Source organism: Microtus ochrogaster, chromosome 22, assembly GCF_000317375.1.
Source record: "Microtus ochrogaster isolate Prairie Vole_2 chromosome 22, MicOch1.0, whole genome shotgun sequence".
In the NCBI taxonomy this organism is placed as follows: Eukaryota; Metazoa; Chordata; class Mammalia; order Rodentia; family Cricetidae; genus Microtus; species Microtus ochrogaster.
In genome coordinates this window covers 11,031,215-11,055,094 of record NC_022023.1, presented here as the reverse complement: position 1 = coordinate 11,055,094, position 23,880 = coordinate 11,031,215, and the positions used below count along the sequence as shown (strand labels likewise).

At 48.2% G+C, this 23,880-nt stretch overlaps 1 protein-coding gene across 1 annotated transcript in view; it reads left to right on the top strand.

Moving 5' to 3' along the window:
- The window catches only part of Iqgap1 (IQ motif containing GTPase activating protein 1), a 90,260-nt gene extending 69,267 nt beyond the window's left edge, over positions 1–20,993 (top strand). The window contains exons 24-38 of the mRNA XM_005357651.3: positions 295–450; positions 975–1,138; positions 2,018–2,242; positions 5,035–5,175; positions 5,273–5,357; positions 6,629–6,861; positions 7,587–7,719; positions 9,424–9,526; positions 10,140–10,275; positions 10,753–10,840; positions 12,716–12,928; positions 13,420–13,586; positions 13,748–13,870; positions 16,665–16,773; positions 18,441–20,993. Coding sequence (XP_005357708.1) covers positions 295–450; positions 975–1,138; positions 2,018–2,242; positions 5,035–5,175; positions 5,273–5,357; positions 6,629–6,861; positions 7,587–7,719; positions 9,424–9,526; positions 10,140–10,275; positions 10,753–10,840; positions 12,716–12,928; positions 13,420–13,586; positions 13,748–13,870; positions 16,665–16,773; positions 18,441–18,554 — 2,190 coding nt within the window. The 3' untranslated portion in view covers positions 18,555–20,993. The remainder of the gene's footprint in view (positions 1–294; positions 451–974; positions 1,139–2,017; positions 2,243–5,034; positions 5,176–5,272; positions 5,358–6,628; positions 6,862–7,586; positions 7,720–9,423; positions 9,527–10,139; positions 10,276–10,752; positions 10,841–12,715; positions 12,929–13,419; positions 13,587–13,747; positions 13,871–16,664; positions 16,774–18,440) is intronic.
- Positions 20,994–23,880: the final 2,887 nt, after the last annotated feature.

Below are 23,880 nucleotides of genomic sequence, written 5' to 3'. Positions count from 1 at the left end.
GTGGAGGCCGCCTACTCTAACAGGGACAGTGGAGGCCGCCTACTCTAACAGGGACTGTGGAGGCCGCCTACTCTAACAGGGACAGTGGAGGCCAACTTTCTTCTTAGCTAATCCTCTTCTAATTCCGCCACTATCGTTTTGTGTTCCACATTTTCTAAGATTTTATTATAAATAACGTCCCAGTCCATGTCTAATTATACAGAAGCCTGGTTTGTTTTAGGACGAGGTCCAGGTGCAGAAATGTGGCCTCTGCCCTGCCAGCCTTTTGATCTGTGTGATGGTTTTTGTCTGTAGGACGTGGTTTCTCATAGTAAAAAACTTACCAAGAAGAACAAAGAGCAGCTGTCGGACATGATGATGCTGAACAAGCAGAAGGGAGGCCTCAAGGCCTTGAGCAAGGAGAAGCGGGAGAAGCTGGAAGCCTATCAGCACCTGTTCTATTTATTGCAGGTAAGGGGCTCCTGGAACCAGGTGGGAAACCTGGCTGATTGCCTCCTCGCGGGGACGCCTGGCCCAGATCCCTCTGGGAGTGAGGCATATGTGAAGGGCTATCGTGTTTTCCTTCTGTATATTATAATCCTTGACGTTTTACAAAGCATGATCTTGGGAGGGGAAGCTCAAGATGCTTCAACCCTAGACAGAGAACTATGGGCAGCTTAGGAACACTGAGAGCAAGAGAAACAGTCTTCCCAGGGAAGAGCACGCCAACTGCACACCAGATGGTCAGCCCTGAAGATAGACATACAAGTAACGTTACACACATTGAGCAGGCTATATTTATATATCAACAATTAAAGAAAAAGAGGCCAGAAGTTTGAGAGAGCAAGGGAGAATATATAGGTGGGCTTATGGGGAGGAAAGGAAAGGGGGGAATAATCAGATTATAATTTCAAAAGAATTATAAACATAAATTTTAAAAAAAAAATCAGCCTTTATATTATCTAAAAGTTTCTGATCTGTTGGCTTTATTTCAGACCAACCCAACCTATCTGGCCAAGCTGATCTTTCAGATGCCTCAGAACAAGTCCACCAAGTTCATGGACTCTGTAATCTTCACACTGTACAACTACGCATCCAACCAGCGAGAGGAGTACCTACTGCTGCGGCTCTTCAAGACGGCACTCCAGGAGGAGATCAAGTACGGACGGGGTGGGCAGGGCCTTATGTCCCCAGAGGTGCCCATAGTAGTTTGGACTCAGACTGTAGGATAGGGTTTGGGGGAGGCCCTTCCATCACTGGAGACGCCCATAGTTCAGACTCAGACTAACCTTTGCCTTTCCTTGCTCTCGATTTGTGAGAAATACTCTTTAAAAGTATCCACTTCAAAAACAGCTAGTATAAAGCGTTGGTAACTGCCCCATAGTGCTGCACTCTGAAATCCCAGCATTCTAGAGACTGGGGCAGGAAAATAGTTTGCCTTTTATGAAGAGGCATGAAAGACCTATTAACCCTTCAGCTGAACTAAACTAGACAGTAGCTAATTCTTAACAGTTATTACTGTAGCATAGTACTGCAGTTATGAGTGACTTCTTGAGAGAGAGAGAGACAGGTGGGGCTGGCAAGATGGCTCAGTGGGTACAAAGTGTTTGCTGCCAAGCCTGATGACCTGATGATAGAATTACCTACATACACATTCTACATAAATAACCACACGTAATCTTTAAAAGAAAGAGTAGATTAGGCATGGTGTCCCAGCTGTAATCCCAGCATTCAAGAGGCGGAGGCAAGAAAATCATAGCCCCTGTTTCAAACAAAACACAGAAAGTGTTGCCAGGAGGCAGAGGCAGGAAGATTAGGAGTTTGAGGCCAATCTTAGCTACATAGAAAGACCTTATCTCAGAGAGAAAAAAAAAATGAAGTTACAGTACTTGGTCCAAACAGGAAGGGTCCAGTCAAGATTCCTGCAGCTGGGTGAGCATCAGTAGATGGTTCTGTGAATATTTGGAAGGGCTTCCAGAGGAGCATCCTTAACTCGATAGTTCTGAGATTAGTTTAATTTGTGTTTGATATCTTATAGGTCAAAGGTGGATCAGATTCAAGAAATCGTGACAGGAAATCCTACGGTTATTAAAATGGTTGTAAGCTTCAACCGTGGTGCCCGGGGCCAGAATGCTCTCCGGCAGATCTTGGCCCCTGTGGTGAAGGAGATTATGGATGACAAATCGCTCAACATCAAAACCGATCCTGTGGATATTTACAAGTCTTGGGTTAATCAGATGGAGTCTCAGACAGGAGAGGCAAGGTAAGACGATCATAACGCTTTTCTTTCAGGTGTTTGCTGTTCTCTGTATTTTTTTTTTTAATGCAGTTGTTTTTGGTTTACAAGAATAATAGTTCAAGTAAGTCTTCCTGCCAGACATGTTTGTCATCTCAGTGTTTGGAATCTGGAGGCAAGGTCAGGCGTAGCTACCTAGTGAGTTCAGGCCAGCGTAGACCACATGAGACTCAGTTACACATACTCACACACACACACACACACACACACACACACACACACACACACACAATCTTTCCTTTGAGGACTGTGCGTCAAGTTAAGTTGATATTTTACTTATTTAGCAAATATTTATTGAGTGCCTGTTATACGCCAGCACTTAGATAAGTGTAGAATAAAGCAATAGTGAACAAGGCATGCGTGAGGTAGCTCAGCAGGGAAAGGCTTTTCCTGTGCAGTGATGGCTCATACATGTAAGGCCAGCACTTTGGAGGCTGAGGCAGGTATTCAAAGTTAGCTACAGAGTGAGACCCTTTTTCAACAAAACCAAATCAAACCAAAAAAATGTGTCCCTTGTAGACCAGTGACAAAGTTTCCTGTGTTGTTAAGGCGCGGGGTGTGTGTGTGTGTGTGTGTGTGTGTGTGTGTGTGTGTGTGTGTGTGTTGTTGGCGTTGGTGTTTTCATAAAATGGAAATTGAGTGTTTTTCAGTGCTAGTACCTGGTGTAGGAAATCACCCAGCATGGAAGCACCGTGGGCCCCCAGCCTTACTTACCCCCCTTTCTACTTAACCACCCAACACAGCAGACTTGGACCTTGGCACCTCTAAGTATCATCTTTATCTTCTTGAAATTTCCCTCTCAATTTAATCCCAACACTCTTGAGGCAGAGGCAGGTGGATCTCTGTGAATTTGAGACCAGCCTGGTCTACAGAGTGTCCTGTTGGCAGGACAGCCAGGGCCACACAAAGAAACCCTGTCCCAGAGGGGTGGGGGAGTTGTTCTCAGTGTTTTCTCTGACTGAAACCACTGGCCCTTGTGGTTTCAATTCTTTTGCTTGTTGCTATTTTTGTCTTATTTGTTGACTTTCGTGCAATGCTGAGGACAAAGCCCAGGACCTTGTACGTGGTGGACGATGAATACTCAACCACTAAGCCACCCTCCCCAGCGCTACTGCTTGTGACAAACAAGCATGTAAGGGTACAGTGAATTTTACTAGTCTGAAAGTGACAACAAGAGCTTACAAATTAAACACACAGGGCTTGATTGTAAATTACAAATACAGTACTGGTATCATTCCGTCTGCTATGGCAGCCGTAGCCCTGTCTGCTTGTCCTGGTTTACTATGGTGACTATAACCAACTTACCACACATCTGTTCCTTGGCTTCAGTTTCCGGTGGCCTTTGGCACTGCTTAACTTGTGGCCACATGACTATGTTCTCTGCCTCCCTGGCTACCTCTCCTCTCCCCTGTATACTAAGTCTCCCTCTGTCTCTCTTATTAGGTCACCACTTGGGTAATCTAAGATAGTCATCACTTTTTTTTTTTTTTAAAGTTTGGAAGTATGAGAACCTTTATCCCTGCGTTTCTTTTTGTCTCTCAGCTCCTTGCCTTTCTTTCCGCCCTGCTAAGTGTAGGCCCATGTTGTAGTGCATCCGTTAGTCTGGTGTCAGTCAGACTTTCTTTTTCTTTTCTTCCTTTTGGACAAGTCCTTATGCATCCCAGGCTGGCCTTAAATTCCCTGTGTAGCTGCAGACGACTTTGAACTCTTGATTCTTCCGCCTCCACCTCCCAAGCATGCACTTTAAGGGCCTGATTTATGTGGTGCTGGGGACTGAAGCCAGGGCTTCGTGTACGCTAGACCGACGCACTGCCGCTGGCCCACACCCGATCCTCTCACGCCTGCCTCTTCTGACTAACCCAGTGCTCCCTCGGTCCTGTGTCTTCAGTCCTGTGGGCCGTCTTGGTCTCCACTGTTGGACTCACTTTGTTCATACTCGTCATCTCTGGTTCAAGCTGGGACACTGGTTTCCCACACCTCTCATCTGTGTCTGTCTGTCCGTCTTTAATTCCTTGGAGCCAGGGCAGTCTTTCCTCAAAAATGCATAAACTGTGTGTCCGTGTCAGGGAAAATGGAGGTCAGAGGACAACTTTGTGAAGTTGGTTCTCTCTCTCTCCCCTTTCTGTGGGTTCTGGGGTCAAACTCGGGTTTCCAGGCTTGTGTGACAAGCGCTTTCACCCTCCGAGGCATCTCACTTCTCTAGAACCTTTAGCTTTTAGTGGCTACTTCTGGCTTCTAAGCAAGTCCAGACTTAGCAGTTTGTATGGAACCCTCCAGGACCTGACCGCCTTTCTCTTCCTTCTGTTCTTCCTTGCTAGAAGACCCTTCTCTATTTGCCTGAGCTGAGGTGTCTGTCGTTGGGGCTGGGAGCTTCCTCTGTATAAGCACTCTTTTACTTCATTGTGGGGATCAGCACAGGGCCTGGGGTATGCTAGGTAAGCGTGGTCTCGCTGAGGTGACCTCGAGCCCATATGGTGTGTCTATGGTTACCGCTTGCATGCCATAGCTGCCGTGAGAGGGACTCCAGAGATGTGATGTCTTCAGTCAGTGCTTATCAGGGCCTGCCACGTAAGCCATCCAGTCACAGCTGACAACCCAAGTTCAGATTTCAGTCCTAGCTTTTCCAGCTCTGTGCAGAGGCGCTTCAGTCAGCAAACCTTCCGGGTTTTTCTTTTCATAAAAGGTGAGTTTCCTGCCTCGAGAGCCATCCTGGGGGTTGGTCTAACTAACGTTGCCGGGGGTCATTTCTGTTTTCTCAGCAAACTGCCCTACGATGTGACCCCTGAGCAAGCCTTGTCTCATGAGGAAGTGAAGACCAGGCTGGACAACTCCATCAGGAACATGAGGGCCGTGACAGACAAATTCCTCTCGGCCATCATCAGCTCTGTGGACAAGATCCCGTGAGTGCCGTCGGTAACGGTCGTGACCCCAGATCAGTCCCGGCATTGATGATGTACTCTTTGTCCCTGACCGTACTCTGTTTTGTCCGCCCCACAGTTATGGGATGCGCTTCATTGCCAGAGTGCTGAAGGACTCGCTGCACGAGAAGTTTCCTGACGCTGGCGAGGATGAGCTGCTGAAGGTGAGCATCTGAAGGCTGCCTGGGTCCCCGCCCTTCTCGTAGCCATAGAGACAGGTTAGAAACCCAACTCTGACCACAGACCTGCAGGAAGTGCCTGAGCGGCAAGCGCCAATCCTGCTGCAGCTCGTCCTTGACTGTGAGCCTCAAAACCAGCTGTAAATAGAAGGCGATAGCCCTAATCCAATAGCTTCTGCTCATCTGAGAGACTCACAATGTCCACTAAGTAGAGGAAGTTGGATTTTTTCCTGAGTCCTCTTTTCTCTGAAGCACTGCTCCCTCTCCTGGTGGCCAGGCGAATAGCGGCAAGCACAGTTCCTCTGCTCCGCCCAGGCTTCGCTGCTGACCTTCCTTACTTGGCTGTACTCTTTCTAGTTGTCTTTTTATTTTTTTAATCTGAACGCTCTTCTCTTCTCTCTCCTAGTTCTGTGCTTTCCTACAATGAGGCCTCGGTTCTAGACTTTCTGTTCAGGTGAATTAATTTTACTTTTTTCTGGAACTCTAGGGGAGATGCCGTGATTGTCCTTGAGCTCTCCTGGGGAGATGTGTGTTGAGTGAACCCCACTTCAGAGGCATGAACGTGGCCTTTGCAGTCTGCAGCATGCGGATGGTGGGGTCGGGCAAATGGCATTGTGCTAAATAGGTCATCTTAAGGGTTACCTCTTGCTGTGCCCCACAGCTTCATAGAAGCCCACCCATGCAAACCAAAGTGCAGGTGGACGGCAGCAGCCTTGGCTGCTACTGTCACGTGAACACAGGGCGTCCTGACATGTTGGATCACACAGTTTAAATGGCACTTGTACATTCTGAATCCATTCTTTTTTTTTCTTTTCTTTTTCTTTTCTCTTTCTTTCTTTCTTTTTTTTGGTATTATTTGAGGCAGGGTTTTCTCTGTAGCTTTGGAGCCTGTCCTGGAACTAGCTCTTGTAGACCAGGTTGGCCTCAAACCCACAGAGATCCGCCTACCTCTGCCTCTCGAGTGCTGGGATTAAAGGCGTGCGCCACCACCGCCCGGCTCGGAATTCATTCTTTCATTGATCCCTGGTAGTAGTATTTCGGTTTTTTTTTTTTTTAATGCCCCTACAGCCCCAGAACTATTTATTTACTTATTTCAAGTTCCAGGTCTTGAGGGAAGGCTGTGTGCATGCATGCATGTCGGTGTGTCTTCTGTTTGCCTTTTCCTCGCAGGACTGCATTTTCTCATGTCCATTGCTAGCACAGTCCCGCGTGGCTTCCTCGGCAGTGTGGAGTTTACGCCCGTGCTTCTGTTTCAGATCATTGGTAACCTGCTCTACTACCGATACATGAACCCGGCTATCGTGGCTCCTGATGCCTTCGACATCATTGACCTGTCGGCTGGAGGCCAGCTCACCACAGACCAGCGCAGGAATCTGGGCTCCATCGCAAAGATGCTCCAGCATGCGGCTTCCAACAAGATGTTCCTGGGCGACAATGCGCATCTAAGCATCATTAATGAGTATCTTTCCCAGTCCTACCAGAAGTTCAGGTAAGGGCAGAGTAGATGGTGCATACCTAACCATTTATGATACTTCTGCCTGTTTGGTGTCAGGGGGATGTTGACCTCACAAATGAATCGAGAGATGTTCCACTCTTCTCGAGAAGTTTTGCATTTCTCTGTTATTGTTGTTTTGGGGTTTTTTTTGTTTTTTGTTTTGTTTTGTTTTCAAGATAGGATTTTTCTGTGTAGCCCTAGCTGTCCTAGAACTCACTCTGCAGGCCAGGCTGTCTCAGGTTCAGAGATTCATCTACTTCTGCCTCCCGAGTGCTGGGACTGACAGTGTATTCCACCACCTCCTGGTAGTTGAGTGATTCTTTTTTTTGTTTGTTTTTTTTTTTTTTGTTTGTTTGTTTTTTCGAGACAGGGTTTCTCTGTGGCTTTGGAGCCTGTCCTGGAACTAGCTCTGTAGACCAGGCTGGTCTCGAACTCACAGAGATCCGCCTGCCTCTGCCTCCCGAGTGCTGGGATTAAAGGCGTGCGCCACCATCGCCCGGCGGAGTTGAGTGATTCTTGTGGGTGGAAATAAAACTAACCAGAGAACTGACTGAATTCCCAGGGCTGCCAGGAGGGAATTGAACAGCAAACATGAGGCCATTTTTCTAGAATGAGGGAATGTTGTCTTGGCTGCTTAGTGTCTTAACATGTGCTGGCAAGGTCTGAGTGCCCTCTCCACAGCTTCCATGCCAATGCCTCTTGCTGCTGCTGCTTTTCAGACGGTTTTTCCAAAGTGCTTGCGATGTCCCAGAGCTGCAGGATAAATTTAACGTGGATGAGTATTCTGATCTGGTCACCCTCACCAAGCCGGTCATCTACATTTCCATTGGCGAAATCATCAACACCCACACCGTAAGTGTTCCCCTTAATGACGTCACTTCATCACACCGCCCTCATTACCTTCCCTGGCACCTGTCTCCTCACTGATGGCCAGGCATCTCATTTTGCTGTGATCTTGTTTTGTTTTGTTTCCAAGACGGGGTTTCTCTGTGCCCTGGCTGTCCTAGAACTCGCTCTGTAGGCTAGGCTGGTCTCGAACTCACAGAGATCCGCCTGCCTCTGCCTCCTGAGTGCTGGGATTAAAGGCACCACCACTGCCTGTACCCTATTGTGATCTTAATTGACCACAGCTCCTTGTAGTTTCTGATCCTTTTCTACTGCTGCTCTTTGTGGTGCTGGGAGTGAAATCCAGGGCCTAAGTGTACTAGGTGCTCTGTCCCTGAGCTACCCTCCGTCCGCACTTCATACCACAAATATCTGCTGTCCTGCAAATTAGCCCTAAGCCACATGCATCAGGATCTCCATGCTGACATTGCAAAGTGATGTTTGCAGCTGTATGACAGTGTCTTGACCCAGCATCCCTAGGCATGGATTCCAAAAAGTGCACCGTGAGCGCAGGCTCAGTGGCTTGGTGAAACGCTCTCTTTTATACCAGCCGTCTGACTCACTCCTCTCACGCAACCTGGAACACCAGCTTCTGTCCCTCTGTGGCTGTGGACTTTTCCTTTCGGAAGCTCCCTAATTATACAGGTTTTTCTTTTTTTTGGTTTTCGAGACAGAGTTTCTCTGTGGCTTTGGAGCCTGTCCTGGAACTAGCTCTGTAGACCAGGCTGGTCTCGAACTCACAGAGATCCACCTGCCTCTGCCTCCCTAGTGCTGGGATTAAAGGCGTGCGGCACCACCGCCCAGCTATGGTTTTTCAAACACAATTTTCTTCTTCCTTTGTACATCAAGAAGTACAAATGAGTGGTGGCGCACGCCTTTAATCCCAACACTCAGGAGACAGAGGCAGGTGGGTCTCTGTGAGTTCGAGACCAGCCTGGTTTACAGAGCGAGTTCCATGACAGACTCCAAAGCTACAGAGAAAAATCCTGTCTTGAGAAAAAAAGAAAGAAAGGAAGGAAGGAAGGAAGGAAGAAAGAAAGAAAGAAAGAAAGAAAGAAAGAAAGAAAGAAAGAAAGACAAAAGAAAAAGAGAGAGAAAGCTACACGAAGACACATGTAAAATGTTGCTGGAGTTCCAATGCTGTCCTCTCTGAAGACATTACCTGGGATAGTACCTTGCATGAGACGTCATTGCGTGGCACTAAGATAATATTAGTGTGAATCTGGATGCTTCTTTTCCGAATAAAATGATACTGTACATTGGCAGAGTTTAAAACCCAGCATTGGGAAACAATAACAAAAAACAACCAAAACAAGCTATGTCCCTAGGACCCTGAACAAATCTCAGTGTGTCGTCATATTGGTGCTTATCAGACGTAGCCATGAATTTAGCCTGTGTCCTGTGACTTTCTTACACAGGAGCGTTTGAATCTGTTATGGCCAGGAGGTAAAAAGGGGACCAGGGCAGGGTTTCCCGGTCTTTCACAGTGGATGCTGTTCCATGAAGTTCAGTGCTGCTTTGTCCCTCATGCTGTTCAGTAGGTGAACTTGCTTGTCCCCTGGCCATGGTGGTTTTGTTGTTTGGCCTCTTTTGTGGAGCTCTCTGATGGGCCATGCCAGTGGGGACGGAGGGTTGAGGGTGAATGTGGGGTCAACCACTGGGTCTTTGCAGCTCCTGTTGGACCATCAGGATGCCATTGCTCCAGAGCACAATGACCCCATCCACGAACTGCTGGACGACCTTGGCGAGGTGCCCACCATCGAGTCCCTCATAGGTAATGTTCTTCATTAACTACTGAAAGATGAGCGGGAGCGCGTCGGGATTACTGTCATTGCCTCTCTGATTTTGCACTGTATCGAATTCTAGATACCCTGTGGGAGACAAAAACCAACATAGGCCCCCACCTCTGAGCAGCTGAGTCCAGTGAAGCAGATGCTTTCAAATACAAAGACAAAAATAAGCATGTATAATTAGAACGTCTAAGTCCTAGAAAGGGAAGGCTATTTTGAGGGAGAATTTCAAGGTTACATTGTTGAAATTTTTTGAGAGGAGGAGTCTCACTTTGTGGTCCTCTCTGGCTTGGAACTCACTAAAAGACCAGACTGGCTTCACACTCTCTCGGCCTCCTGAAGGCTGGGACTGGAGGTGTGCACCACCGTGCCCAGTGAAACGACTTTTTACGCATTTATGACGTTACTGTATTACGGACCTTTTCGCTTAACCATTTGGCATATCTTCCTTCACTCCTCAGTAAGAACTGCCTGCCACACTTGAGTGCTCCTTCATCAAGAGCCACTGACCTGCATGGTGTTTATTTGTATTGTATTGTTTTCCTTCCAAAGTGTCTTTTTGTTACATTGACTCTCTCTACGCTCCCAAAACTACAGGGGAAAGTTGCGGCAATCTAAATGACCCCAACAAAGAGGCACTGGCTAAGACAGAAGTGTCTCTCACGTTGACCAACAAGTTTGACGTACCCGGTGACGAGAATGCGGAGATGGACGCTCGGACCATCTTACTGAAGTGAGTTTTGGAGGGAGGAGGAAGTGGCCTGGAACCCAGTTCACCTGCAGCGCCATCCTAGCCTCCCTTGCCATCACAGCACTCACCGCCCTGCGCTGTGCTTGGCACGGGGCTCCTTTCTAATAGACAACTGCAATCTTGGAAACCCTCCCTGTACCACTTGTTGTAGCTCCTTGCTCCTATGCCAGTAACTGCTGCCCCTGTGGGTGCTGTCGCAAGGCGTTGTGATGGTGACGGTGCTTCAGCCACTGCTTAGATCCAGTGATGAGGAGGTGGCACTCACAGCCATGTTAAAACTAATTCCCATCTCGCTGGGCAGTGGTGGCGCATGCCTTTAATCCCAGTACTTAGGAGGCAGAGGCGGGTGGATTTCTGTGAGTTCTGGTCTATAAGAGCTAGTTCCAGGACAGGCTCCAAAGCTACAGAGAAACCCTGTCTCCACAAACAAAACAAAACGAAATTCCTATCTCATTGCAGCACAAAACGTTTAATTGTGGATGTCATCCGGTTCCAGCCAGGAGACACCCTGACTGAGATCCTAGAGACACCGGCCACCAGTGAACAGGTACACGAAGGTTTCATACCTGCCCCCCCTAAACTGGATAAGATCATCTATGGTAGGAGCATCCCTGGATGGGGGATAGGGGTACAGGGAAGGGATGGGCCTCTAAGGTGAGCATGGATCTAACTTTGGGACGGTAATAATTAGGGCTCATCTGACTAAGAAAGTTGGTGGCTTCTGAATCCAGAAAATGTTCTTTGGACATGAAACACCCTTACAGACGAGCGAAACAGAGAGGAAGGAGAGGGGGATGGACAAGAACTTATTCCGGGGCAGAGCGGTCTGTCTAGGAATTGAATGCCTGTCTTATAGCTGTAATTGCATGGATATCTTGGTTATGTCTGTAAAAGTACAGGATGTGGCTCCACACTTAAAGACCAGTTAGGAAAATTGTAATACATACATCTGAAACCGTGAGACCCTTCGAAATTAACTATAGTATCAATTATAAAAATGCCAGGAGAGGGACAGGTGGTAGTGGCACACGCGTTTAATCCCAGTATTCGGGAGGCAGAGGCAGGTGGATCTTTGAATTCGAGGCCAGCCTGTCCTACAGAGTGAGTTCTAGAACACCCAGGACTGTTACATAGAGAAACCCTATCTCAATAAACAAAAAATACCAGAGGGCTGGAGAGTAGGCTCAGCAGGTAGGAGCACTAACTGTTATTCCAGAGGGAGGACCTGGGTTCATTTCCCAGCATCCACATGGCAGCTTAAAACTGTCTGTAACTCCAACATCTGACACCCTCAAACAGACACACATGCAGGCAGAACACCAATGCACATAAAAGTTAAAAACAAACAAACCAGAAGTTGCTGGATTTGGTGGACAGGCTTTGATCTCAGCAAAGATATCTGTGAGTTTAAGGCCAGCATGGTCTACGTTGCTAGTTCTAGGCCACCCAGGGCTACACAGTTAGACTCCATCTCAAACAAAACAAAACCCCAGAATTTTCGAGGTGGCGGCCAGTGAGGAACAGAGTGTCAGAAAGTCAAGACACAAGCAGCAGAGCCCAAGCCACACTGAGGATTGGCTGTGATGGAAAACAAGAAAATCCACAGGAACACTGGGGCCAACGAGGGAGGAATACAGTGAATCCGGGGTGAAGATGGGGAGGGGGTTGCTAAAAACACAATTCTGACGGTGGAGTTATCTAGAACTCCAGAGCTCAGACTGGGTGAGGAGATGGTGATGACAGCCGTGGGTGCCAAGGTCAGAAAAGACTGACATTGTTAAAGAGGGGTCTGGATCTGGGGGATCTGGTGGGCCTGGCAGTACCCCATATTACCCTAGCTCCATAGGAGGGTGAGACGGGAAGATTACCAAATTCAAGACCAGCCTGGGCTAGCTGGCAAGTAGCCTAGTCTCAGTGTTTTGTTTTGTTTAAAAAAAAAAAGCAAGGGAAAGGGTAAGAGTGTAAGGAAGGGTTCCTTGATATGACACCACGCTTGTTTGCAGCATGCCTGAGAGCCTGCTTCAGCTCAGGCAGCGAGTCAGGGGCAATTGGCAAGATTTCGCCGGGCACTGCTGTTGTGTTAATTTGTATAGTTAAATTGAGCCACATTTTGAATAAAATAACAGTGACTTCAACGTCCCAAATCAAGCTAGGAAAAGATAACAGATTTCATGGCTCACGGAATCTAGTTTCCTGATTACACCTAGTGTCAAGGAGGCCAAGCATCCAGACTCACAACTGTACTCTGCTAGGCAGAATGAGAGATTTCACCTTGATGCTGTTCCTTGTTTGGCATTTAGTAGAGGGAGGAGTTTGCGGTGAGTGTGAGAACTCTGCATCCGAGCGCAGATTTGCTAGAGGGGTCCAAGTTTAGGACTGCTGCTATGGTGAACTTATCCAGTGTTCTTGTTTGCATCTGTAGGAAGCTGAGCATCAGAGGGCCATGCAGAGACGCGCTATCCGGGATGCCAAAACCCCTGACAAGATGAAGAAGTCGAAACCCATGAAGGAGGACAACAACCTCAGCCTTCAGGAGAAGAAGGAGAAAATTCAGACTGGCCTAAAGAAGCTAACGGAACTCGGGACCGTGGACCCAAAGAACAAATACCAGGAACTCATCAACGACATTGCCAAGGTACTGCATGCGGGGACAGTGGTGGCCCAGCCTTGTTTACTGTCAGTACTCCAGGAGCTCATGAACAGACAGTAGCCACTTAGACCACAGTACAGCTCATATGCAGGTCTTTCCCACAATAGCTACGGAATATATACACTTGATTTGTGTGAATCTCCCCAAGCCAGGGCCCGGAGTTCTAATTTCACTGAGATAATGCTGTCTGCACCTACGAACTTGGTTCATTTTCTTCCCTCTCAGGACAGCATGTTTCTGAGGCTTAGACCAGCTTTGTAAGTAAAGTCTAAAAACACAAAAACCTGAGCACACAGCTCCCTGTTGCCAGAGGATACAGGCAGATGAGATCTGGATTTCATTTAGGTTGTGAAAGCTGGTCGCTGCCCACTAAGAACGGTTGGCATGTTTGAGTTCAGCCCAGCTAGGATGTAGAGTTCGTGAAGGGTGCTGGTTCAAGAGGCACGGTCTCCCTAACTTTCATGATTATGCCCCAGGATATCCGGAATCAGCGGAGGTACAGGCAGAGGAGGAAAGCCGAGCTGGTGAAGCTGCAGCAGACGTACGCAGCTCTGAACTCTAAGGCTACCTTCTATGGAGAGCAGGTGGATTACTACAAGAGCTACATCAAAACCTGCTTGGATAACTTGGCCAGCAAGGGCAAGTGAGTCTCTGTTTGAAGTCATTCCCAGGGTTGTTGGAGGGGTGGGAAGAAGTAGAAGCCCCTTCTAGAGTGCAGTGAAAGAGTCTGTCCTCACTTCCACGATGTCTAAGACTTGTAGTGGATTAAAGTCCTCATAAAGTGGTCTCTATTTCCCTTCACAGGGTCTCCAAAAAGCCTAGGGAAATGAAAGGCAAGAAAAGCAAAAAGATTTCCCTGAAATACACAGCAGCAAGGCTACATGAAAAGGGAGTTCTTCTGGAAATTGAGGACCTCCAAGCAAATCAGTGAGTGTTTCCTTCTTCTGTGCATGTGTGTGTGCTGGTGTGTGTGTGCTGGTGTGTGTGTGTGTGTGTGTGTGTGTGTGTGTGTGTGTGCACGCGCGTGCGTGAGCGAGCATAGAGGCCTGTCAGTGTCAGGTGCCCTCTTCCTGTTCACCTTCACGCTTATTTTGGGAGGCTCAGACCTTCACTGAGTCTGGAGCGCATCAGTCCTGCTGGGCTGCTGGCTAGAAAGCCCCTGGGCTCCGCCTGTGTCTACCACCCTCCTTCCCAGTGCCGTGCTTACAGGCAGGGATGCACTGCTGTGCCCAGAGCCTTATTTTACGTGGATGTTGCGGATCTGAACTGAAGTCCTCAAGCTGGGGAAGTAGCATTTTCCTGTGGAGCCGTTTCTTCCCGGAATATTTCCATTTCAACTTTGTTTTAGAAACTTTTTTTTTTAAATTTGAATTCATCCTGTTGTTATCTTATTATTCTTATTCTCTTTCTAGGTGGCTCTTTTATATATGTTTTTCATGTGCAGAGCTAGGTTTTACAAGCAGTTCATTAGCCTGGCAATAAGAAGAGAATGCATTTTTAAGTTATGTTTATTTTACCTGTGTGCACACACATACACCACAGTGTGTACATGGAGCTAAGATGACGGCTTGCAGGAGCTGGTTCTCCTCCTACCACGTGGGTCCCAGGGACGGAACTCTAGCAGTCAAGCCTGAGGACAGGTGTCTTCACACCTCAGAAGTCTGCCACCTGAGAATGAATTTCTTTTTCCCATTTATCCCAGGCATTGACACCAGCATGTGTACACGCCCATCATAATCTCTCTTCTTAGAATCAGGAAGCCGGTCCCTCATTTTCTGTGTGTGATCAAGATATACTGTCTTAGTTCCCATTCTACTGCTGTGACAAAACACAGTGACCTCAGCAACTTAGAAAAGGCAGCATTGGGGGCTGGAGAGATGGCTCAGAGGTTAAGAGCGTTGCCTGCTCTTCCAAAGGTCCTGAGTTCAATTCCCAGCAACCACATGGTGGCTCACAACCATCTGTAATAGGGTCTGGTGCCCTCTTCTGGCCTGTAGGCATACACACAGACAGAATATTGTATATACAATAAATAAATAAATAAATATTTAAAAAAAAAAAAAGAAAAGAAAAGGCAGCATTGGTCTCAGAGTCAGCCCATGATCATGGTGACAGGGACACCGGCAGCAGGCAGGCAGGCACAGCACTGGTGCAGTAACAGAAAAGTCACCTCTGATCCACAAAGTAGAAAGCAGACAGAGAGAGAGCAAAGCTAGGCCTGGTGTGGGCTTCTGACATCTCAAAGCCAGTGGCACACCTCCTCCAACAAGGCCATGCCTAATCCAACAAGGCCGCACCTCCTAATCCTTCCCAAACCATTCCACCTACTGGTGCCCAACATTCAAACATGAGCCTCATTGAAACCACCATGCATGCCCTCACAAAGCATTTACTTGGTTCCACATAGGGAGCAGCTGCATCCTTCCAGGAAGCCCGGCTTGCTTTGCCCCAGGTCAGAATAGTTCAGGTCTCTGACCCAGTGTCCTCTGGCAGCCCTGGCATTTGAAAAACTATTACAAAAACACACAACATAGAGTTCATGTTGTAACCATTTTCAAGGGTGTAGTTCAGGGTTCGCGTTGCTAGGAGGGTTTCATCTGGCACATTCCCTCCCTGTGTTCCCCTCTGGCCAGCCTCCAGGCCCTGCTATGCTCTTCGTGGTCTGCACGTGACTGCATTAGTTACCTCACATTCATGAAGCCGTGCACTTCTTAGCTTTTGTGACTGGCTTGGACATTCACTTAGCATGATGTCCTAGAGATTTAACCACATGACAGGATTTCCTTCATTTTGAATTTTAAGGCTAAATGATATTCCATTGTCTGTACCACATTTTGTTTCTCATTTCTCGTTCATGCACAGATAGACAGACACTGTTTCCGCTTCTAAGCTATTGCGAGAGCCAGGTCTTCCGGCATATGCCCAGAAGTGGGGGGGAGGGCCGTGTGGTCCCTCACATTTTGACTTTCTGAGCACAGATGCTGTGGGTGGTCTTTTAGCCTTGGTGTCCTCTTGCACACCTGGGTGGCTCTCTGTTGTGTTTCCATGACCTGCAAGTGTGGGGTGATGCACTTTGTTCTCTTGGGGAGCAGCGTAACCCTACTTGTTGCCGGTACTGTGAAGCTTCCTGTCCTGAGGCAGCGTGTACTTGGCATGCTGAAGTGTGCACATGTGCTCTGTCCGCCAGAGCCTCTGCTTCTCGCCGACTCTCTCTGCTCTACCCAGTCAGCTCTCCCTATTCTCAGACGTCCGTGCAATCGCTCGCCTCCCTCAGCTCCCAAGACAGGGTTCTCTCTGTAGTCTGGCTGTCCTGGAACTCACTCTGTAGACCAGGCTGGCCCTGAACTCAGAGATCTGTCTGCCTTTGCCTCTTCCTCCTGAGTGCTAGGATTATAGGTGTGAGCCACCACATATTGCTCCTTTATCTCCTTTTATGACTAACTTTCTACGGTAGCTTCAAGGAAGAGCCCCTGGCATCATCGCTTTAGGTCGGTGTGGCATTCCCTGTGGGTCCTCTTTGCAGAGTGCAAATGCTTCTTGGAAGAAGAGACCATTTCTCTCTCCCAGAGGGCATGGGAGGATGTCCTGCCCATGGTGCCTCCCCTGCAGGAGAACTCTGGTCCTGTACCTTCTACCAGGCGCCCCGATGTCCCCTCCCCCACCTGAGAGTATCATTACCTGAAAACGTGACGCTCACCCGTATGGTGTTGTTTTTCAACAGGTTTAAAAATGTTATCTTTGAAATCGGTCCAACAGAAGAAGTTGGAGACTTTGAAGTGAAAGCCAAGTTCATGGGAGTTCAAATGGAGACTTTCATGTTGCATTATCAGGTGGGTGCGCGCAGGCGTGGACCTGAAGCTCTCGGATGAAGTGTGTATTCCAGGCCAGGCTGTATAGTGAAAGCCATCTTCAAAATCCAAAGCCAAAATCATCAGAAAACTGGGAGGGTTCATAAGCAGGGTCCGGACCCCTCTGGCTTTGTGTGTGCGCCGCCTCAGAGGCCTCCTAGTTCTGTCGATTGGTCTGTTGTTTTTGCCGTGCTGGGAGTCAAACCCAGGGCCTCCCACACGCTCTACTCCTCTGTGTCTTCTCCCTGCCCCGCTTCACACTGCTGTGGTCTGGCAGACAGGAGAATGCCTTCTGTGAGCACTCAGACTTCTGCACAGGACGCTGTCTCCTCACCCAGTCGGCTGCCCTTCCTCTCCCCCTGCCTGCCTTCTGCCCCCATCACACAGTGAGCACTTGGCGTGGCGTGCGGTGTCTGTTGCCTCCCCTGCAGCCTTTCCCCACAGCCTCCCTGGCGGCTCTTCCCCTTGCCTCAGCAGCCCAGAGAGACAGCCTCTGTTGACGGTGTGAGCTGATTCATAGTTCCCTGCCAGCCCCAAAACTGTGAACTCTTAAAACAGTCTGTCTTAGTCATCTCCATTTCCTTCTCGGGAACCAGGAGTCTCTCCGAGCGTATTAATCCAATAATTGTGAAGGGTTTCTTCATACACTGTTCCTAAGAACTGCTACACACAAGCCCTTACCCCGTGGGTCTCAGCGTCTGCTAAGGAAACACGCGCCGATGCTCAGATTCATGAACTTGTCTGGTTCACAGGTACATTTAGTTAGGTCAGGCAAAGAGGACGCACCATGGTCCCCAGCCTCGTGACACTGCTGTCCCGTCATGCCCTTTGACCCTGGCTTTCTCGTCACAGTCTCTCAAGTTTAGCAGTAGAGACCCTGACAGTGAGTGTGACGGAGGCCTTCAGGACAGCAGAGAGTGCTGAGAAAAAAGCCCGTGTCACGTCTGGACCACCCAAAGCCAGCTCTTTTTGATGGCCATGCTACCCAACATGCCGTGAGCCTCGGCAGCTCATCCTTAAAGTTCAGATAATCACGCTTGAGAGGATTTTTGGGACGACTTGAAAAGATACTGTGTAATGCGCCTAAACGATGCCTCTCGCAGGCCGGACATCCGATGAGCGTGTGGTCCTCTTTGCAGTGGAGTAGAAGGCAGAGTCTGCACATCAGAGTACACATTCAGTATTCAGTCTCCTAAACACAGGAGCCCAGCAGGTCATGGAGCTAGAGATGCAGCTCTCGGCTGGTAGAGTGCTTGTCTACGACCCATTGTCATGACCTGGAGACAGTAGTTGGAGGGCAGCCTGTCCCAAGGAAGACTGTCTTAAAAGAATCTAGCGAGTCCCGATCCAGCCAGTCTCATTTTCAGCCACTAGCCTATTTCACCACGAATGTTTAGAATATTTTACTATAAATTTAATGATCCCCTAAGACCAAGTTAGCCTGCGGACCCCAGGCTAACCGGCCAGCACTCCCTGTTGCTCCAGCACGCGGGGTGACTGTATCTCTGCGCTGGGACCTTTTCCTCTCATTCACTGCATCTCACACCTGGCACATAAGGCCTGCCTCGCCCCTCCTGGCTCCTCCCTTCATGGGGCCCTTCCTTTTCTTGTTCCAGATTTGACCCTTAAAATGTTTCCTTTTCAAACAGGACTTGCTGCAGCTACAGTATGAAGGGGTTGCGGTCATGAAGTTATTTGACAGAGCTAAAGTAAACGTCAACCTCCTGATCTTCCTTCTCAACAAGAAGTTCTATGGGAAGTAACTGGTCCTTTGCTGCCAGCCCAAAGAATTCAAAAAGACAATGCCTTACCGCTGCCCTTCTAGGATCCTCCATTACTTCTTGGAAGCAAAGACCTGGTCCAGTGGTGCCTCCATCTCACACTCCTGAAGCCCCGTGTTTTAAGTCCTCTCCCTCCAACGGGACGTTCAGTGTCCTCTTTTAACAGTGAAGTTGTATTTCAGGCTTCAAATTACATCCCCCATCCCGCTTCCCTCATTTTCTTCCACCATGTAGGAAAGAGTGGAGCCCCGCCCAGCCCTATTCTGTTAGGGTCTCCTAGGTGGTGTGTGTTTTACTTAGCAATAAGGATGGTGGGATTCAAGTTCTTATTTAGCAGTGAAAGCTGGCAGGTGAATAGCGCGCGTGCGCATCAGATTCACGGTGAAGGATGACCCACGCGAGCAATCAGTGGGTGAAGACTGTGACATCTTCCGTGCCTTGTGGGCGGAGCCAATTCCAAGTCACTGTTCTCTGTTCCTATAAAGCAGCTTCAGGAGAAAAAGAGCAGCTGCTTTTGAATTCGCCATTGAATCTGGGCGGCGTTCTTAGCATAGTCCTTCCTGGTGAAGGAGAACCCCACGATCATAGCCGGCCATTTAGAGACACTGAGCCAGCCGAGGCACCCACTTGGAGCAGTGCCCTGAGCTCCATTCAGGGACAGTGTCCGCTCCCTCCCTCCCACAAAGGGATGGCTTACCCTAGCCCGAAATGTAATGTTTTTTAAAACTATTTGTATTCCAAGAGTGCCTTACTAAAGTATAAATTTATTTCTTAAGATGTGAGCAATAGGAATCTTAAAGATTTGTAAAATGCTTTAGAATACCCTGAGAAAGGGGCGTTCCTTATTGGGTTAATCTGTATATCTGAATTCCTGAAGCTTCTCTATGGCTACAGTAGGGTTTATATCTTAGCAACAGCAGCCAATCCATGTCATGTTGGGAGTCCACACCCATTTCCCACTCTCCTCTGCCACCACGTTTGTGCTTTTATTCCCAGAACCCTCTACTCTCCGGCGCTGACTAACAAAGACTGTTCAGTTTCATGCATTGAATTTGGAAACCTCTGCTCTTAGATTAAAAGTCATAAACTTAAAAAAAAATCTGTTTATCCAAAAAGATAGATAAATCATACTACTGAGCCTTCAATTTCTTCGATGTTTTGGTTCAGTAGTCTTGCATAAAGCATAAAACTTAAACTAATATTACCGAGTTTACTGATGTATATCGAAAGCCAATAAGCCATTTTATTAGTTAGTGACAAGATAGCCAGTTGGTGGCACACGCCCTGAACCCCAGCTCTTGGGAGGCAGAGGCAGGTGGATCTCTGAATTTGAGGTCAGCCTGATCTGCAAGTTCCAGGACAGCCAAGATGGTTACAAAGAGAAACCCTGTCTTAGCTCCCCCCCCCCCCCGCCCCACCGTGGTTAATTAGTGACAGATATGTAGCATGTTCCTATTCCAAGTATAAGCCTTGGAAAAGTGTCCTTTGGAGTCCACATGGGCCTCCATGAGTGGGTACAGGTAGCGGTGGGTGCTGGGGAAGGGATCTGCCACCAGTGACCCTGTTTTCCATTAGGTTTTGGAACATAATTTTCTCAGAAAATACTGTCTTTAGGTTAAAGGAAAATGCTCAAGCTGGTGTGGTTGTACATGCCTATAGTCCCAGTGCCCAGAGGCCGAGGCAGGAAGATCACTAAGTCAAAGCCAGCCTGGGCTACATAGCCATACCCTATTTCAGAGAGAGAGAAAAAAAAAATAGAAGAGACACTGTTATAACCAGCACCACCTCAAACAGGACCTACAGTTGTGTCCAGTGTTCTTTTTTTCTTTTCTTTCTCTCCCCCTTTTTTTGAGACAGGAGACAGGGTCTCTAACTTTGGCTATACTGGAATTCTCTGCAAGCCAGGCTGCCCTAGAACTCACAGATATCCGCCTGCCTCTGCCTCCCAAGTGCCGTGATTAAAGGCATGAGCCGCCATGTCTGATTCCAAGTATGTTTTATTAAAAAGAATGCCCATCACGAACATGGTCGCATCGGCCACCTCCAAGACAGTAACGAGTCCAAATGGCAGTGCCTTCTGGTGTCCCCGTAACTGGAAGGCTGCTGCTTCCCTGAATGCCCAGCTAGAACTGTGCCCCGCGCCCTCGGAGACCTTCCCATGGCTGCGGTGGAGCCCTGCTGTAAGCAGCACAGGTCACCCGCGAGCCTCAGCTTGGCACACCGGAGTTGTGCGCACGTGTGTTATTTATTAGCCGCCGTCTGTCTTGGCTCCCTCCGCCCCCTGACCTTCTCTCTGACCAGCCATCATGACATTTGCTATGAATTCACTTCCTCCCAAGAATTTGGACTGGCCTTCAGACTGTTGCTACATACTATTGCCTTTGTATCTCTGTATGGAATAAAAGGTCATTTGTCCCTGTTTGTGTTTATTTTTCTGTCATTGTTAGCAGTTCCTGTTAAACAGTGTTAGCTAGCGTAAGCTTAAACCACCACTCCCCTTTGTAGTCACTTTTAAAAAGAACAAACCACATCTGCCTTCAAACCACAGAATACCACTTTTAAATTATATTTATTTTGTGGGTATGGAGGTCAGAGCACAACTTGGGAGTTGGTTCTCTCCTCCCACTACATGGGTCCTGGGGATGGAATTCAGGTTGTCCTGTTTGGTAGCAGGTGCCTTACCTTCTAAGCCGTCTCGCCAGCTCTTTGATTACTCACTTTTTTTTAAAAGAGTTCACACACACACACACACAACTTTGTGTGTGTGTGCGCGCGCGCGCGTGTGCGCACACGCTCTTTCTGCTTGTACACCTGCACTCCAGAAGAGGGCATCAGATCCCATTACAGATGGTTGTGAGCCACCATGTGGTTGCTGGGAATTGAATTCAAGACCTCTGGAAGAGCAGCCAGTGCTCTTAACTGCTGAGCCATCTCTCCAGCCCCCAACTATGAACTATTTTAACAAGATGTTTAGCCTTTGAAAAGTGTATTATGCTTAAAGTAGCCTCAACATAAGAAATGTAGCGAGGGACAGACTGTTGCCACTGAACTGTGATGGGCTAAAGCCTGAAGGTTTTAAAATGCCTTTTTATTTTATGAACAGCACACCAGGAACTAAGCACACATGGAGAGTGTGTTCCCTGGAGGCTCCTGTTATACGTAAGTCACCAGAATTGACTAGGGTGAGATGGATATGGAAAAAGTAAATCAGCAGTCAAATAAATAAATAAATAAATGGGAACAGGGAATGATGCCAGAAACATGGCTCAGTGTGTAAGAAGCATTGTGGCACAAGTGTGGAGACCTGAGTTCAAATCCCCAGAAAGTCACATCAAAGTAGGCATAGTAGCACATACCTAATTCAGTGTTCCTGCAGTGAGATGGGAAGTGGGGACAGGAGAATCTCCAAAAGCTGGAGGGCTCATGAGCTTGGCACATGAGGCAGTAAAACAAGAGACCCTGTGTCGAAGTGGAAGGCAAGGACCGACACCTAAGGTCCTCTGGCCTCTGCATGAGTACCAGGCAGTGCGCACCAATGCTCACACAACCTTACATAAGAATGCACGTCTCTAGTATCTTATATGTTTGTAAGCTAGGCAGATATGCAAGATCAGTGGCAATGTGATAGAAACAATAGTTTAAGCGGTAAATTGGAATGCTTTTTGTGCTTGGCTGCAGTGACCCCCTCAGGAAGAATGTCTGGGTCAGAACATGGCTTCCCTGACCGGGGACTTTATGGAAGGAACCAACACAGGACGAGCCACAGATTTCTCGTTCTGAAACACGTGGTGCCATCGGGCAGGCTGGTTATTGGAACATGAGACCTGTTAGCCTGTGTTCTACATTGTCCTGCAAAGAAGTCAAGGTACTAAAAGGGGACCCCTTAAATACAGAGAATTGGACAGTAATACATGTTTTTATTCCTTGCAGTGACCTGACTAAAAGCAACTATATAGAGAAAGGGTTTATTTTGGCTCATAGTTCCAGGGAGTGCAGTGCACCATGGCAGAGGGCATAGCAGCTGTGAGCAGCATGGTTGGTGATGCCAACCAGGAAGGAGAGAAGGGAATGTCTGTTCAACTGGCTTTCTCTCGTCCCCCTTTTGATTCTGGCCAGGACCAGAGCCCATGAAAAGGTCCCGTCAGATCCCAGGGTGGGTCCTCTCAGTCAAATCTCTCCGGAGACTCAAAGATACACCTAGAGGAGTTGGAGAGAGGGCTCAGCACCAAAGAGCGCTTGCTGCTCTTGCAAAGGACCGGGGTTCAGTTCCCAGTACCCTCGTGACGACTCACAACCAGCTGTAGCTCCAGTTCCAGAGATCCAGCGCCCTCTTCTGGCCCCACAGGCACCAGGCACTCATGTGGTATGCAGACACAGATGCAGGCAAAACACACACGCACAGGAAACAAAGGGGAAAAGACACTCGGAGCTGTGTCTCCTGGGTGATTCCAAACCCAGTCAAACTGACAAGATTAACCACAGGCAAAATCCAATCAGTAAAGTTGCCAGGGAACTGACTCAGGCAAAATGAAGGTCATCCCTCAGCTTATGGTCATCTCAGAAACGCTGGGGGTGCCCCCCCCATTTAACCCTAAAAAGATTTTAGGAAACCTTATATCTTCTTCCACACATTTGACTTCAAGGTTGACAAGTGGTTTGTTTTTGTCGGTTGGTTTGGGATGGTCTCAGTAGGACATTAGCATCCGATTCATGTTGCCGAGGACAGTTCTGACTTTAGAGCATCTGTCCTCACCTCCGCAAAGCCATGGGATTACAGATGGCGGGTGCCCATGCGAAGTGTGGGGGCTGGGGTGTCTGTAGCTCTGTGATGACCCGAGTTTGAGCCCTCAGGACCACAGGGTAGAAGTAGAAAACCAGCTTCCAAAAGCTGGCCCCTCCCCTTCATGTGTGCCATGCATCACACACAAGTGAATAAATTAATGGGTTTTTAAAATTAGAGTTGTGTGTGTGTGTGGCCATAAAGTTACTAAGTCAGCCAGAAAAATCATTGCATGTTACCTTTATTATTATTATGGCTGAACCAACCATAACTATGATACAAATAAGAAGCAAATCAGAGTTGGGCAGTGGTGGCTCAGCCCACCTTGGATCCCATCATTCTGGAGGCAGAGGCAGACCGATCTCTGTGAGTTCAAAGACAGCCAGGTCTACAGAGTGAGTTCCAGGACACTCAGGACTGTTACATAAAGAAACCCTGGCCGGGCGGTGGTGGCACACGCCTTTAATCCCAGCACTCGGGAGGCAGAGGCAGGCGGATCTCTGTGAGTTCGAGACCAGCCTGGTCTAC